The sequence below is a fragment of the Seriola lalandi genome, unplaced genomic scaffold (assembly GCF_002814215.2).
Source record: "Seriola lalandi dorsalis isolate HSWRI2012SDOR001 ecotype SW California unplaced genomic scaffold, Sedor1 jcf7180002054511, whole genome shotgun sequence".
NCBI classification, from domain to species: domain Eukaryota; kingdom Metazoa; phylum Chordata; class Actinopteri; order Carangiformes; family Carangidae; genus Seriola; species Seriola lalandi.
In genome coordinates this window covers 592,953-609,611 of record NW_019525064.1, presented here as the reverse complement: position 1 = coordinate 609,611, position 16,659 = coordinate 592,953, and the positions used below count along the sequence as shown (strand labels likewise).

General features: G+C 45.3%; 1 protein-coding gene across 4 annotated transcripts in view; it reads left to right on the top strand.

Moving 5' to 3' along the window:
• herc2 (HECT and RLD domain containing E3 ubiquitin protein ligase 2) overlaps positions 1-10,607 on the top strand; it is a 42,453-nt gene extending 31,846 nt beyond the window's left edge. For 3 of the 4 annotated variants that reach the window (XM_087175853.1, XM_023413304.2, XM_023413302.2), the window contains exons 74-91: positions 218-343; positions 463-618; positions 730-1,044; positions 1,138-1,352; positions 1,908-2,085; positions 2,204-2,365; positions 2,988-3,079; positions 3,183-3,322; positions 3,474-3,661; positions 3,798-3,995; positions 4,115-4,198; positions 4,640-4,781; positions 4,908-5,102; positions 5,377-5,489; positions 7,530-7,720; positions 7,814-7,919; positions 8,007-8,219; positions 9,669-10,607. In XM_087175853.1, coding sequence (XP_087031979.1) covers positions 218-343; positions 463-618; positions 730-1,044; positions 1,138-1,352; positions 1,908-2,085; positions 2,204-2,365; positions 2,988-3,079; positions 3,183-3,322; positions 3,474-3,661; positions 3,798-3,995; positions 4,115-4,198; positions 4,640-4,781; positions 4,908-5,102; positions 5,377-5,489; positions 7,530-7,720; positions 7,814-7,919; positions 8,007-8,219; positions 9,669-9,941 — 3,087 coding nt within the window. In that variant the 3' untranslated portion in view covers positions 9,942-10,607. The remainder of the gene's footprint in view (positions 1-217; positions 344-462; positions 619-729; positions 1,045-1,137; positions 1,353-1,907; positions 2,086-2,203; positions 2,366-2,987; positions 3,080-3,182; positions 3,323-3,473; positions 3,662-3,797; positions 3,996-4,114; positions 4,199-4,639; positions 4,782-4,907; positions 5,103-5,376; positions 5,490-7,529; positions 7,721-7,813; positions 7,920-8,006; positions 8,220-9,668) is intronic. The other variant, XM_023413303.2, reaches the window with a different exon arrangement.
• The last annotated feature ends 6,052 nt before the right edge of the window (positions 10,608-16,659 follow it).

Below are 16,659 nucleotides of genomic sequence, written 5' to 3'. Positions count from 1 at the left end.
ATTTTCCTTTTCATCTGCAACAAGATTTGTGACCGTTTTCTTATTTGCTTGATGTATTTGATATGTATTCACTCCTCCCCCGTTTAAGTCTTTCTTTCCTTCCCCTGTTACACACCTGCTGCATTTCTTTGAGTAATGGATGTAATGATGATAATAAATGAACAAAAACAGCTACATTTAATAGAAAGCCAGGTCCCTTATGAGTATTTTCTTTCAGACTTTCACGGGCAGTGCGCTGGCGGCTCTAGTGAAGGGTCTACCAGAGGCTCTGCAGAGGCAGTATGAGTACGAGGACCCCATCGTCAGGGGAGGGAAGCAGCTGCTTCATAGTCCCTTTTTCAAGGTACGATAACAATCCTGTCCTCATCCACACAGTGGCACCACATGCTGAGAGTGTTGTGGGTTGTCAGAGATTATTAAACGCTGCTTTCTCACAGAGTCTAATTTGAACATTTTGTCCAGGTCTTGGTCGCTCTTGCCTGTGATCTTGAGCTCGACACTTTGCCCTGCTGCGCTGAGACCCATAAGTGGGCCTGGTTCCGCCGATACTGCACGGCCTCCAGAGTGGCTGTGGCTCTGGACAAGAGAACGTCTCTACCAAGACCCTTCCTGGATGAGGTGTGTGTGCCAGGCTGCGCCGCCTGCGCTAACCTTCACTTTGCTTCATCACACTTTGACCTGACAGTGTTCTTAATCCGTTTCCCTCCGTTGCTCCTTTTCCTTTTGAAGGTTACGAAGAAGATTCGTGAGCTCATGGCCGATCACGAGAGCATGAACGCCCTCCACGAGAGTCACGACTTGTTCAAGCGCGAGCACGACGAGCAGCTCGTGCAGTGGATGAACCGGCGGCCGGACGACTGGACCCTCTCTGCCGGGGGCAGCGGCACCATCTACGGCTGGGGCCATAACCACAGAGGGCAGCTGGGGGGCATCGAGGGGGCGAAGGTCAAAGTGCCCACTCCCACCGAAGCCCTCGCCACACTGCGGCCGGTGCAGCTGATTGGCGGGGAGCAGACTCTGTTTGCTGTCACTGCTGATGGAAAGGTGTGCGCAGATTCCTCTCAACAGACGCTGCGTGTCGTCACCTCTGACGGCTGCACGCGACGTCACACTAACAGATTTTGTCTTGGTCCTCAGCTGTATGCCACAGGATACGGAGCAGGGGGCAGATTGGGTATTGGTGGCACCGAGTCTGTGTCCACGCCCACTTTACTGGAGTCCATCCAACACGTCTTCATCAGGAAGGTGGCTGTGAACTCTGGAGGGAAGCACTGCCTGGCGCTTTCGTCTGAGGGGGAAGTCTACTCCTGGGGGGAGGCTGAGGATGGAAAACTCGGCCATGGGAACAGAAGGTTGAGACCGAATCACTTCATTAACTTTGTACCTTTTTTTTAATTTTCAACTCATAACACACACAGTGTCCCTGTAAGGCCAGGAACACACCGGGTGCGTAGCGGTGCGTGGCGGCTATGTTAACGGGTTAGAGCGGACACACTGCCTCTGTGAGCCTCGTCACATGATCTGGAGATTCAATGTCTCACCTATTTTTCACGCACGACACTCATCTCCCACTGTAGTTGTCTTTGTCTAAACTGAATCTGAAAATGACATTAACATGAACCATTTTAGCAGCTGCATGTGGAGACGGTGACATTTTACTGACGTTTTACTGCCAAAAATAAATTGTAAATTAATTCGTAATGAGAAGAAATCCAACATTCAAGTAGCCTGCAAACTCTATGTAGAGATAAAATGCAGCCGGTGTGAACGTGTGCGAGCCGCAGCAGTTCAACAACGCAGCCATCACGCACACGCAACGCAGGAGTCGTGTTCCCCGTAAGAATTAAGGATTAATGCGACATAAAAGGTTTTGTTTTTATAGTAACTGTGAGTCCTCTTGCCTTTAGCCCCTGTGACCGTCCTCGTGTCATCGAGTCCCTGAGGGGAGTTGAAGTGGTGGATATCGCAGCCGGAGGAGCTCACAGCGCCTGCATCACGGCCAGTGGAGAGCTCTTCACCTGGGGCAAAGGTCGCTATGGGCGACTGGGTCACGGAGACAGCGAGGACCAGCTTAAACCCAAGCTGGTCAGTCAGCGCTTTCAACAGCCCGCTTTCTCACACAAATCAAAATATTGTGCAGTGTTGTTTCCCGAGCGGTCTCAGCGAGGTAAAGCTGCCGTTTGTGTCTGTGTGGTTTATCCAGGTGGATGCACTGCAGGGTCACAGGGTCATCGATGTAGCCTGCGGCAGCGGGGACGCCCAGACACTGTGTCTAACGGACGATGACATGGTCTGGTCCTGGGGAGACGGGGACTATGGCAAATTGGGCCGGGGAGGCAGCGATGGCTGCAAAATCCCCATGAAGGTAGGGCAGACTGCACAGCGCTGTGTACTGGAGATCAGCGAAGGCAGTTGTCTGTTCTTTCACTTGTTCTTGAGCGTCAAGCTTTAAATTAGTTTTCCATTTCTCATAAGATCAGTCGCCACAACTGTCACTTCCAGCACACATCTATCCAGCACTGCCCGGTGACAGATTTATCAATAAAGAAATGGTTATTGATGAGAAGCTTGTGTCTAGGAGATGGTTAGCTTAGCTCAGTTTAGCATAAACATTGAAAGGAGGGAAACGGCTAGGCTTGAGCTGTCCAAGGATTAAAAATGTGAGCCTGCTTGTACCTCTCTAAAGCTGGCTAATTAACATATTATATCTAATTTGTTTAATCTGTAGAAAAATTTGTAAAAAATAGACTATTCTTTTGGCTGAGAGCGGCAGTAAAGCAGCTTTCCTTTCACTAGTTATTTCACAGTTACCAGAATCTTTAGTATTTATATTTGTATTTTTAATCTGGCTCCTGAGACTCAACACTTCCCAACAGACTTTCAAAGTTTGTCTCATTTTGTTTCAGAACAGGAGTGGGCTGATTTTTAAATAGATGATCAGATCACACCGATCTGTTTTTACATTGTGCTTCTTTTTTCATCTTCAGATTGACTCTCTCACCGGCCTCGGAGTGGTCAAAGTAGAGTGTGGCTCTCAGTTTTCTGTGGCTCTTACCAAGTCTGGGGCAGTGTACACATGGTATGTACAGTGTGATACTGAGTCATGGATCAATTTTTTTTATTGTATCACTGTCAAATGTTAGACTTGAGAAAGTAATGTGTGTTTATCGTGTAATTCTAAGGGGGAAAGGAGACTATCATCGTCTGGGCCACGGCTCTGACGACCATGTTCGACGGCCCAGACAGGTCCAGGGGCTTCAAGGGAAGAAGGTCATCGCCATTGCCACGGGGTCACTGCACTGCGTGTGCTGCACAGAGGATGGTAGGAAGGACAGCCGCTGATTATTGTTGTTAATCACCTCTTTCTTGTACAGGTTCCGTTTGTCGTCTCGCCATGTGTCGTCGATGAGCTGAACTGCTCGGACTGGTGTTTTTGCAGCTTCTCAGTTGTGTTGTGCTGTTGTTTGGCACAGGAGAAGTGTACACATGGGGCGATAACGACGAGGGCCAGCTAGGAGATGGGACCACTAACGCCATCCAGAGGCCACGGCTGGTGGCTGCGCTGCAGGGCAAGAAAATCAACAGGGTGGCCTGTGGTTCTGCTCACACCCTCGCCTGGTCCACAAGCAAGCCCACCAACGCTGGGAAACTGCCTGCACAGGTGGGTTTTATATCTCTGGACAGAAATTACAGCTTCAAGTAGATGGCAGCAAAGCTTTGCAGACACAAGCATCGTTGAAACGGGCCACCTGCAGATCATGTTGTCAGTCTCTCACTGTCTCTGTGGTGTGTTAAAGGTGCCCATGGAGTACAACCACCTGCAAGAAATCCCCATCATGGCCCTGAGGAACAGGCTGCTACTCCTGCATCACATCTCGGAGCTGTTCTGCCCGTGTATACCCATGTTCGACCTGGAGGGGAGGCTGGGGCAGACGGGCCACGGACCCTCGGTGGGCTTTGATACGCTCAGGGGCATCCTCATCTCCCAGGGCAAGGTGGGAGGCACGGCTTCCAGACCCAGGAACATGTATATAAAGCGTACACAGCGGCACATACAGCACTAAAACATTATCTTGATTCATCCCCCGGGATATTTTTCTTTGTCTGTGAACAGGAAGCGGCTTTCAGGAAGGTGGTTCAAGCTACGATGGTGAGGGACAGACAGCACGGACCTGTGGTGGAGCTCAACAGGATACAGGTGCAGTAGGAATACATGCTACATGCAAACAACACACACATTACACACCTCAGTTTTATCTGTCTACAAGTCTCCTCCCACTCTCTTACTGTGGTTCCCTCCTCCCTCCCTCCCCTCACTCGCACCGTGAGGCTGTTTCCAGACGGGCTCCTGAGCATTACATGTGATGTCTTTCATAAGGGGATTTTCATTGTGTAAGTGTGAGGGATCTGCACACCAGCCTGTCTGTGGGGGTTCCTGCACTGACTTTTAGACTTTACTCCACACAGAGTCCCTGCCCGCTCTCCCCTCCTCTTTCGGTTGTAGCCACGGTCCAAAGAGCTGTCATCTCCACGAGTTCATGCCCATCAGCACTTCCTCTCTATCTAGCAGGAAGTCATTAAGCACAGAGCAGAAACAGATCAAACCCTTCTTCTCTCTGCTTTCTCCTTCACGCTGTAGGTGAAGCGTTCCCGTAGCAAAGGGGGTCTGGCAGGTCCCGACGGAACCAAGTCTGTGTTTGGTCAGATGTGTGCCAAAATGAGTTCATTCAGCCCAGACAGCCTGCTGCTTCCTCATCGCGTCTGGAAGGTCAAGTTTGTGGGTAGGTGTCCATGTCCGCCACATGTCTCTGATGGGACGTTTTCTTTAAGATGAATGTGAAATTATAAACAAAGCCTCATCCCGGTATATTGATGTATAAATGTGTTGGTTTTTTTTTTGTTCTCAGGGGAGTCTGTGGACGACTGCGGCGGAGGCTACAGCGAGTCCATCGCAGAAATGTGCGAGGAGCTGCAGAACGCTCTGACTCCACTGCTCATTGTCACCCCCAACGGCCGCGATGAGTCGGGCGCCAACAGGGACTGTTTCCTGCTCAACCCTGCAGCCAAGTCCCCTCTTCACATGAGCATGTTCCGCTTCCTAGGTATAATCCAGTTAATCTCCCGGTCCGGTCTTCTGGGGCGTTAATCCTAAATAAACAAAAACTGAAAATATGCATGAATTATTTTCAAACACACAAATGCTTCATGTGCATTTTCACTGATAAAACACCTGGCCTGGACTGTGGATGCTTCATTTAACACAGATATTTCAGTTGCTGTTGTTTTTTTTGTTGCAAAGACTTTCTACAACACAGTGACACATGATTGTTCAGGGTCGATCTGTGGGTAACGTGCTCTGCCTCGCTGTGTCTGCAGGAGTGCTCCTGGGTATTGCGATCCGGACCGGAAGCCCTCTTAGTCTGAATCTGGCGGAGCCCGTATGGAAACAACTGGCAGGCATGAACCTGACCATTGCTGACCTCAGTGAGGTACGTGCACAGCCCTGCTCCTCAGTGCACAGACGGGGCTTCTGTGTGTGTGCACTGATGATGGTGGATGGAGTGTAGGGCAAGTGCCTCAAGGCTTCTACTGTTGCCATAGTAATCGACATGCAAATCAGTACTCGAATGCTGCATGTTTTTCATATATGCATCATCACTACACTCCCAAATAGCAACATGAAATAAGAAATAGTAATCCAACATTATTTATTATTCGTTAACATTAATTACTGTTAGTGATTCTCAGATACAGACGTTCAGTCTCAGTCTTAGTTTTGTGCGTCACAGCTCCTGTCTCTCGTTTCCAGCAGCAACTCTGGGACAGTGACACGTGACCATGAGATGTTGAATAAGTTGAAGCGTCTGAATTCAACATCCAAATTTTTATAAAGATCTCCAGAACATTTCAAACCCTGCGCCTCATGAGCAGAACCGCTCCTAAAGTTATTTATTCCAAGTGGCGTCTGTGAGTGATTTAAAAGAATCAGTCTCATTCAATAAATGTGCGAATAAAGTTCATTAGTTATCCAAACACGTCGTGGTAATCAGTAACAGATATTCTGCCACAGTGGTAAAAACCACTTGTTTGACTTAAGAATTCTGTCGCCCTTTTCTGAAATTATGTGAAATTTAATTATCATAAATATGATTAACAATGGCAGCTGAAGCAGGAGCAGCAGAGACCATGACAGCTGCTTTAAAAGCTCTTTACTGCTGTGATTTGCATAATCACACTTCCTCTAGAAGATATAACTCAGTCCAATCTGAACAGAGATACGATTCACTCGTTTCAATTCGGTGGGAAACTCTGAGGATATCAAATATCCACCACGTAGAAATCACAGAGAAATCACAGATGGATCAATAACCCACAGTGAACTCTCTAAATTCATGGCAACACTCTCCTGTTCACGTTCCTCAAAACATCAAGGGAACTTTAGTAAAACTTTGAGTAAGATTGTCATATTTTTTTCTCAGGGTTCCACAGCGTCAGACTTTTTTAAACCCACTCTCGAATACGACTTCCTGCGCTGCATCGGTTATACGTTTGTCTGCTGACTTCTGACTGCGAGACCCGAAGCTTCGCACTGGGAAATTATTATTTTTTTTGCTCTCTTGGTGACATTTTTGTGAATGAAACTTTCCAGTAAACGAAGCGGGACCACACGCAGCCTCTCATGCACATCTGTCAGACTGAAACTAGGAGTTTCTGCAGTTGAGATTTTTGTTTAGTTTAACTTAGAAAAGTCACATGAACAAACCAGACAGAAAAAATGTTTTGGGACAAGAATACACGCACGCTCTCGCATGAGGCTCATTGTTTAACGATGAGCAGCTTAGTGTCGTGTACTGTTGTAACGCACTGCAACCCGTGAAGTCCCGTGCAGCTCCACAGCAGCTCCAATTATCTCTAGCTAACGTACCATCTCCACCAGCTACAAAAAGGAATGTCTGACTTTATGTCAGGTATTATATAAGACTTCAAGCCCCCATGAGCTGTGTTATAACCTGCTGAAAGAACACGTTCCTATACATTCCTCCACGGATTAACCCCTAAGTCCTTAATCTCCCTGCTCTCTAAATGGTACAGAATACTACAGTAGGAAACGTTTCAGTAAAGCTCGGACTCTGCCTGTTCTTCAAAGATGAATGCAAATATCATCTGTGTTAATATTTGTAAACGAAGTCATGACCCACAACCTCTCACGCTGTGATCATGAGCTCCTCAACCTTCTTTGGGAGAATAGTGATGTGGAGAAAGAAAGGGGCCTCTTCTCTCACAAAGCTTCTCTTTGTTTTGTGGTTTTAGCCTTGAGACATTAGAAAGGTTGGATGGGAAATGAATCCAGCACAAGACGGTAGAAAGAGCAGATCATGGTGGAGCTCACAGGAACTGTGTTGCACAACGACGTGAGCGTGATCACGTACACGCCAACAGATGAATGTGCCGTACATAAAGAGCTAAATGACGATGGATGTAATAGTTTTGTTAAAGTCTGTAGCGCTGGTCTGATCTGTTCCCCTCAGGTCGATAAGGACTTTATTCCTGGCCTGATGTACATCCGCGACAACGAGGCCACAGCTGAGGAGTTTGAGGCCATGACGCTGCCCTTCACAGTGCCCAACGCCAGCGGCCAGGACATCCAGCTCAGCTCCAAGTACTCGCACATCACCCTGGAGAACCGCGCAGAATACGTCCGCCTGGCAATTAACTACAGGTGAGAAAAACCTGCTCGGTGCACGAGAGGTACATTCTCTGATGTCAGCGTGTGTTTACCTTGTTAACTCTGGTTTTCTTTTCCACGCTGCAGGCTCCATGAGTTTGACGAGCAGGTGTCTGCGGTGCGTGAGGGCATGGCGCGAGTGGTTCCTGTTCCCTTGTTGTCTCTTTTCACCGGTTATGAGCTTGAAACTATGGTGAGTGAGAACAGTTTTGTGAAATTGTCTTCTGTCCTTGCTCCATTGGCTGATTTTTGTCAGTAAACACGCCCCCCCCCCCCACAGGTGTGTGGAAGTCCAGATATTCCTCTTCACCTGCTGAAGTCAGTGGCCACTTACAAAGGGGTGGAGCCCACAGCGCCGCTCATCCAGTGGTTCTGGGAAGTGATGGAGTCCTTCTCCAACACAGAGCGGTCTCTCTTCCTGAGGTTTGTCTGGGGTCGCACACGTCTGCCTCGCACCATCGCTGACTTCCGTGGGCGGGATTTCGTTGTTCAGGTGAGAAATGGAAAATGGACGGATTAAAGGAATCGTTTTACCTTTTTTGGAAAATGTGGTTTTCTTTCTTAGAGTCAGATGAGAACAGGATACCTCACTGCTATATGTATGCTAAACAAGAGCTAACAGCTAGCTAGTGTTGACTACTAGTTATTACTGCATTATTACATGATGATACTCAGGGTCAGGGGTCAGACCACACCTCTTTTCAAACTCAGCCTTCATTTAAATCTCAACTGTGTCTTTAACAGCTGTGACACTGTCATGTTGACACACCTGCCAAAGTCCTCAAAATGTCCTCTGTGTTAGTTCCTGCTACAGTATGTGTCTCCATGACACACACACACACACACACACACACACACACACACAGATTCAAAGGTGAAAACAATACATCTTGCTCACGTCACATCATCGTGATGTGATCCAGTTGAACCTGCAGGAGTTTCTTCTTTCAGCTTGTGTGTTTTTTTACTGTTACAGAGGAAATAGTCCGTTAGATTCTTCGATCGACGACTTTAATCACTGAAGCTAAATGCTGCTCCGCTTCTCCCCGTCTGTAACGGCTGGAGCTCAGCAGCTCCTCAGGCTGCCCCTCACATCTGTGCCCAGTCACATCCATTGTCTCCAGACTCTGAAGACCATCCGGAGAGGGGGGGGACACGACAACGACAGCTGTGCTCCTCACGCTGTGATTGGCGTACCTCCTTGAAAGCCCTGCTGCCTGGCTGATTTGGGGTCACGAGAAAACCACACTTCAGTAGCTGAAAGCTTTGGTGCCAGGAGGGCGAAGAGATACGAACCTTTTTAAACCGGCATCAGGGAAGTTTGGATTGTACGGCTCTAATTTTCTTTACATGGATCTCTGGCCTCTTTGAGAGAAATGCATCGTGTTTCAAAATAAAAGAGCCTCTTAACGCTTGAGTGCCCTCTCTGCCTCGTCTTAACAGATGCAGCTGCATGCCGAACTACACTTGTTCAGAGCGGTCTGCCTGCTGTGTTCGGAGAGAGCACCTCTGAACACCTGAGGAACTTTTTCTCTACTGGCGACAGTTCGGCCAGTAACCATGGCAACCAAAGGTTCCTGATCTCCAAATATAATAATGTCAGAGAAATTTTTTCATGGTGATCAGATGAAATGTTCTGATGGAGAAACGGAAAAGGTGTCCGTAGCAACTGTTTGTTGTTCATAGTAGTGGTCTGCTGTTCAGAAATAACTGACCATAGAATTCCACAATCGACCAATCAGAACCGAGTCGTCAACGCAGGCGTGTAATAGTAAGTTAACCCGCTGCCGGCTGTAGCTTTATGTTTACCACACAGACTCACTCTTCATGACTGCGAAAGAGAAGGAGCGTTTTCCTCACAATGTCAAAACTGATGCTGTAAATGTGAAGTTATTTGTTGTGAGACTTTCTGATTTCAACCTGAACCTTCACTTTCCTTCAGGTTCTGGATAAGTACAACCCTCCCGACCACTTCCTGCCAGAGTCCTACACGTGTTTCTTCCTGCTCAAGCTGCCCAGGTACTCGTGCAAACAGGTGCTGGAGGAGAAACTGAAATACGCCATCCACTTCTGCAAGTCCATCGACACCGACGACTACGCCCGCATCGCCCTGTCCGGGGAGCCCGCCGCTGACGACAGCAGCGAGGACTCGGACAACGAGGACGCAGACTCCTTCGCTTCTGACTCCACCCAGGACTACCTGACAGGACACTGAGGTCTGAGTGGAGGATGAGCCACAGAGAGACTTGCGTTAATCTCAGCTATTAATACACACATTCATACAGGCATTCTACTAAGACACAAACGTCTGTGGGGGAAAAATGTGCAATGAGCTTTAAAAGCATTATAAGCTAAAGAGAGGAACAAACGCAGGTTTGCTCTGATTTAGTTTCTTTAAAAATAAAGTGGGGTGATCAGCTGCACATGTGATAGTTGTGTTACATGGGAATAATGTATATTATTACAGAGTTTAAAAAAAAAAAAAAGGCTCCAGCCTAGCACTGTGGTAGATTTCTCCCTCTGGTTTGTGTGAATTACCTGTCCCTAGTTTGTATATAGAAATTAATGTGTGACAAAACAGTAGTATTACTTTATGTTTTCTTGGTAATAGCCATGTTTCTTTATATATATAAAAAAACAACAACAACCATTTTTAACTTGAAGAAATCAGTGTTTCTCACTCGGCTCGCGTCGGTCAGAGCCCACTGAAGGGTCATTTTAAGATTCCTGTATTTACCCCCCTCCCTCCACCATGTTTGTGCACTGTCTCCTTAAAGAATGTATATAATATGATTGTGCCATGTATTCACAGAAGGTCTCATTCCTGCATATTAAATGTTAATACATTTCTGTTAATAAATAAAGGAAAAAAGACTGAAAACCTTTTGTGGTGGGTTTGTTAAACTGAGGGAATATTTTGTGTGTTTGGTGTATTTTTATTTATTTATTTTATGTAATATTTTCTGTGTATCAGCTAAACAACCAGCAGGACCCGAGAGGGGTTTAGAGAAACAAATGCAACACAAATTGATACAAGGAGTATTTGTAATAATTTCAAAATGACATCCATTTCATGGATTTCCTTCTTTTTTTTTCCCCATAAATCTTTGTCAGACATTGTAGTCTGGATTAAGGTTATTGTGTAAATGTGATGCTTTAGGAAAGGGTTAAAAGTCTGATCTCATGAAATCGTTGGATTTAATTTTTCAAAACTAGGTCAGAGATTCATGTGAGTTTTGTTCCCGTCCTTTTACTCTGGTGATGCTTTTTTATTCAAAGAAATCTCTTTAATATTTGGCACTAAATGTTGTTGCAGGATGATGACGGCGTGTTCCCTTGATACTGGACATCACTGTTGGACAACCCTGTAGCTCTATAGGATTAAAGAAAGCTCCTATAATTGCCCCTGTAGTGTTCTGCTGTCAGCTGGGCCCGAGCATCATGAGGGGCTGTGCCGCCCTCGTGCAGGGAGAAAACGTGTTGCGATGCAGGGTGTCTTGAGACCTACTCGCAGACTCCACTACACATTCCTCATACTGCCTTTGACTGTAGTAAACTCCCTCCTGTGTGTGTGCGTGTGTGTGTGTGTGTGTGTGTGTGTGTGTGTGTGTGTGTCGTCTACGTCCACTCCACCTCGTAAATTCATGCATAGCTCTGTGCAGTTCAAAGGCCTGAGAGAAGGAAAAAAAAAAAAATCCTCTGTTTTATGAAAGCTTGATTTGGCTTAAAAATCATTAGCATTCTTTGTGGACTTAGTGGGCTTTTTTTTCCCCCTGTAATAATCACGGAGTACATTATGCCGGTGGGAGTCAGGTGCTTCTCAATACTGTCCAGACCGGAGGGAGGGAGGGAGGGAGGTGGAGGCGAGGAATGAACGGTCTCCTTCAGCTACATGAGTGTGGTTATGTGTTTTATAGACTGTTACATAAACTAGTCAGTAGCTATGCAGGAAAAATGTGAGTGGGTGTACTGTTGTTATATCATAAATGAACAATAAATACATTCTACTACTTAAATTACATATTTGAACATTTTTATTATTATTTTTTACTGATTTCTATCCAATGCGTATGAGTCTGTCATGCAGCACTGTACTCATTTAAAGGCCTCCAAACCCCATTTTCTCAATCAGGGGGCTGACCCCGCTGGTTTAGACTTGAACCCTCCAAAAATATGTAAAAACTACAGTTTTGGGGGTTTTAACATTTACATATCCTTCTTACATGTAATTCTAAATATTATAATATATTTCTCATATTCATGTCTTGTATGTCTTGTGATACAGACAACCCTAAAGTGGACCATACCATTTCTACAAGATTAACGCTAATGTTAGCTAGTTGCTAACTTTAGCCTTAAGTTACAGTTTAGCTAGCTAATGTTAGCTAGCTGATAAGGCGCCCTTTATTTTATTGACATTTCATCACCAAAAATGTCATATATGATCTGATTGTAGCGCACACTGGTGCTCAGTCATGAGCAGTGAGTTGTTGTAGAGATACGTGACTTCAATATAGAGTTTATTATTTCATTTTAATAGTCTTTTGTGCAGCTGGTTTAGTTAGTCTCTTACCTTTTTGATATTAAGCTTCTATAATTGACACCGCCTTTGTTTTCACTCAGAATTCAGGAGTTTGTGCTGAAGGCTGAGTAATTGTTTTAGCAATGGTGGTAATTAAGTACAAGTACTGTACTTGAGTATAATTTTCAGGTACTTGTACTTTACTTGAGTATTTCCATTTTAATGCTTCTATATACTTTCACTCACACTCTACATTTCAGAGTGAAATATTGCACAGTGACAGTTTTCAGTTCACTGAAAAACACACCTGTGCCTTTTACCCTGGAGAAAAAGTTGATGTTAGCATTTACCTGGAAGCACTGTTGTGACAAAGTAATCTCACAGGGCTGCTAGCAACTGTGTTAAACCATAATCAGAAATTAGTTTACCTTAATCTAGCCATGAATATTTAATATTATGAATACTTTGAAACCAAGTTTTTATGGACTTTAAACTGTTTTATTTAGTGTAAACGTACCTCTAATACACCTCAAATATACTCAGGCTCATTTCCCATCCCACGACTCAAAGTCACTCTCAGCCTTTCCAGGAATTAATACTGATTATACACGGCTCAGCAGTCCTCATAGCTCAGGCCACAGGCATGCATACTTTGATCATGCTCTGCACATGATTGATCCACTCAGTCTCAAACCACAACTTATTATAGCCATCGGTGACTAACATCTAAATCTGAGCTTCAGTTTATGAAAAAGGACAATGCAACGTCACACTCAGTAGATCTACATGCTGCACATGAACCATTTCATTAGTTCACTTATTGCTATGAAACAGAGATGGTGCTCGCAGCAACAGCTGGTAGTTACAACACTGGTTTATGATGCAGATAAAACAGGGTAGGAAGACAAGGAAAGCCTTTTTCACAGTTGCAGACACACGGAGCATCATGCTTTTGTCTACCTCCCACATGAAGTCACATGCTGCTGCAGAACAACAGAGCTGCCTTCTCTAGCTATCTGTCCGTCTGTCTGTCCGTCCGTCTGTCTGTCTGTCCGTCTGTCTGTCTGTCCGTCTGTCTGTCTGTCTGTCTGTCTGTCTGTCTGTCTGTCTGTCTAAAGGCAAAAAAAGGTGTTTCAGTGCAAATGTATGTATATGATCTCTGTATGCATTATATTAACAACAGATCACATGAGTGAATGAAAGCAGTCCAGTGATGGATCCACAGAGAATTATCACCTGACTCTCTGTGGATCTTTACACCGCAGCATCTTTCATCTCATTGTTTGGGTTATATGACCCACAACTTCGCTGTTTCTGGTTCACTCTCGCTGCCACTGACTTTATCAGAGCTTATTCAGCTGCCGGACACAATGCCGACGAGACAGTGCGTGAGCCTAAACAGCAAAGATGTGCGCTGGAAAACCAAAACAATGAGCTGAAAGACGCTAAAATGATCTGTGAGGGAAACTGCAGGTGATTCGAGTTCTTCCACCTCTGACGGATGAAACCTCCTCAACCTTACTGCTCATGACCTTTGTAGAAAGATGTTATTGGCGAGTCCTGTCTCCGGTCTCCGAGCGGCTCGACCAGCGCCACTGACCAGCTGCTGCTTTTTTTTTAAATACAAAGGAACCAGGCAGTTCCTTGCACCCCTGAAGAATCAGAGGATCATGGGAGTAACACCTCAGGCTTCGGGGGGCCTTCTATGAAAAATTTATGCCAGCACCGCCACAGCTACCGAGAAGCTTAAACTATTGACCCATGGCCCGTCGCTGCACTGTCCGAAGGATAAGCAGTTCAGCTTTTTCTGATGGTGGCTCTGTAATGTTCAGAGGGATCAGACGATATCATCAAAATTCCATCATGTCGCTTCAAAAGAGCAGAACAGACGTCCGATCTTAGGAAATCTGGCACAATAATACTCCCTGAAACCTCTTTGACAGCTGTAAACCAGCTGCTGACGACTAAAGACAGTGTCCTTCACCGTACTGGCACCTTGAGAAGCTTCTGACTTAAGAGACGGGAATTATTCTCGGTGTCAAGTATATAAAAACCTTGAGTAAGTTCAGCAGCATAAATCCAGCTGCTCTCTGCAAAGGAGACTTGAGCTTCCTCATAAAAGCTGTTGAAGCTGTTTGTTTTGGTGAATGTTTCCTCCCTGCTGTAGCTGGAGGTGTGGTGGCTCAGGCCCTCGCCCATTGTTGCTCTCAGAACGGTTGGTTAGCTCCCTGCTGAGCCCGAGAGCTCGCTAAGTTAGCTATGTTATGATCCCACTCATCTACAGTAGACGGGGAGTGAATACCGTGCTCACCCTGCAGCTCTGTAATGAAGGCAACAGCTGATTCTCACCCGTCTGACGAGCGTGATGATCAAAGCTGAGGCTCAAACTTCATTAGTGACTTTTGAAAAAGCAGTCGAGGAAACATTCTCGTCGCGAGGTCCATTTCAGTGTGGTTCTGGAGCTTTCCCATTATAAAACATGATCTTCATCAGAAGGGGAATGTGACCGGTTGTCCTGGAAAAGGCTCAGTCAAATATAAACATGTGCATTTGTCTGACAACTGTAAAACTACATTTGCCCCCCCCCCCCTTTCAAAGTTCAACAACATGTCACGTGGGAATAAAAGAATAAAGACACAAAGAGAGATTACATTTCTGTAGCGTCCTCCATCTGCCTCCTGACACTTAGAATAATAAATAATACATTTAAAAAGTGTACGGTTTGTGCAGTGAGGAACTCTCTCATCCAGGACTCACACAGTGACTCCGGTTAACCTCATTCAAAGCCCCTGGCTCGCTCTCCTCTGTCCTGGTCGTACATGTGATCGCTCTGTTCTTTCCTACTATATCTCACATCAGCCCACAAGACCAGTGTGCAGCCTCCCCCCCCGGACATCTTCTCTGTGCAGCTTTAATCTTCTGGTGTCACAGGCAACAGTGAGTCCAGACCAGGTGACCGGCCGCTCAATGGGGAACATTGTCTTTGCCCGATTTCCTGAGAATGAAAGAAGCGAATGCTGCAATCGCTCGGATGCAAGGATCATTTTGGGAAGGAGAGTTAATGGAAATATATTTTTGTCACTGATTGTGTTCAGTTCACCGGACAGATAATTTTCACAGGGGGAAGGATTTAGTGGTGGGAGTTTCTAATTACTTAGGTCCTGTTAGTCTGGTTCACTGGCTCTTACTCATGGATGGCAGGATGTTAAAATCTTAATCTGCTCCGTTGTGTTGGGTTAAGGCAAATGTATTAAGAGATTAAATTCAAGATACAATCCCTGATTTTGTTGTAGCGCCCAAGTGCAAGTGCAAAGTCCCCAAATTTTACTCTGTTGATGTTTGAAATTTCAGAGTTCACAGTTGTTTGGGTTCAATTTTCAGCAAGAAAAAGAACATTTTCTGGTATGAAAAGGCAAAAAAGATCAAAATAAAAAAGAGGAGATTTTACATTTTTAAGTGAATCAGTGCATGTGAAGTTTCAGCTCTTATTGTTTCCTGTTTTTTTAGTTGAGATGAATGAACAGAAACTGGCTTCAGGGTGAATTTGGGAAGTAGAGCTTTGGGGTTACTCTGATGCTTTGGTCTTAAACTTTAACTATCCTGAGATCTGAGGACCTTTTTCACATTTAACCGTAGGTCACAAATAACTTCTGAGACTCCTTTTTTTTGGGAGAGTGTGTTTAATCAGGCAGTTTTTACAAGTTTTCACAAATTCCTTCAGACCCTCTGACCTCTCGCTAAGTCTGTCTTAACCTTGTTTAAGACCCACACACACTCACAAACCCCCACACTGAACATTTGCACATCAGGACTGCACATCATTTAGAGGAATCCAAGTTATTTAGACTTAACAAATGCACCAGCAGCTGCTGCAAAGATTCTTGTTAGTATGAAAACTTCAGAGGTTGGAAAAGGTCCATGAATAAAGGTTTTCAGATGAGCTGCATTCACACGTGTTTTGGAGAAGCATGATGTGCATTATTATATATATTATATAATACAAGATAATAAAACCATCCAGAGAAGAGATGTAAAAAGAATAAAAATAAAACAGTACGTTCTTTTCTGAACATGCGGCCTGGGGGTTTAAGTTTTCATGGAAACCTCTGTGTCTCCGACCTGTCTGACCTTTTCACACCTTAAATCTGACTCAGCATCACTGAGTTAGGGTCAGTGGTTTGTATTTGACAGCTCTCCCGCCCAGAAAGGTCAACGTCAATGTCAAATCACAAAATGTGACAGACGTAAACTTGTATTTGTTTAGTTCCGGAAACTGTCGTAACTGGAGGAGGCGGTTTAGCAGAAAGGGTAGTTTGGTTGTAAAAAGGAGAGCGAGTGATTGAATGGGAAAGTTTTCTGTTAAGCTGCTATTAGTGGAGAGGAAAACTGTGCCACTCCCCCCTCCCACCCC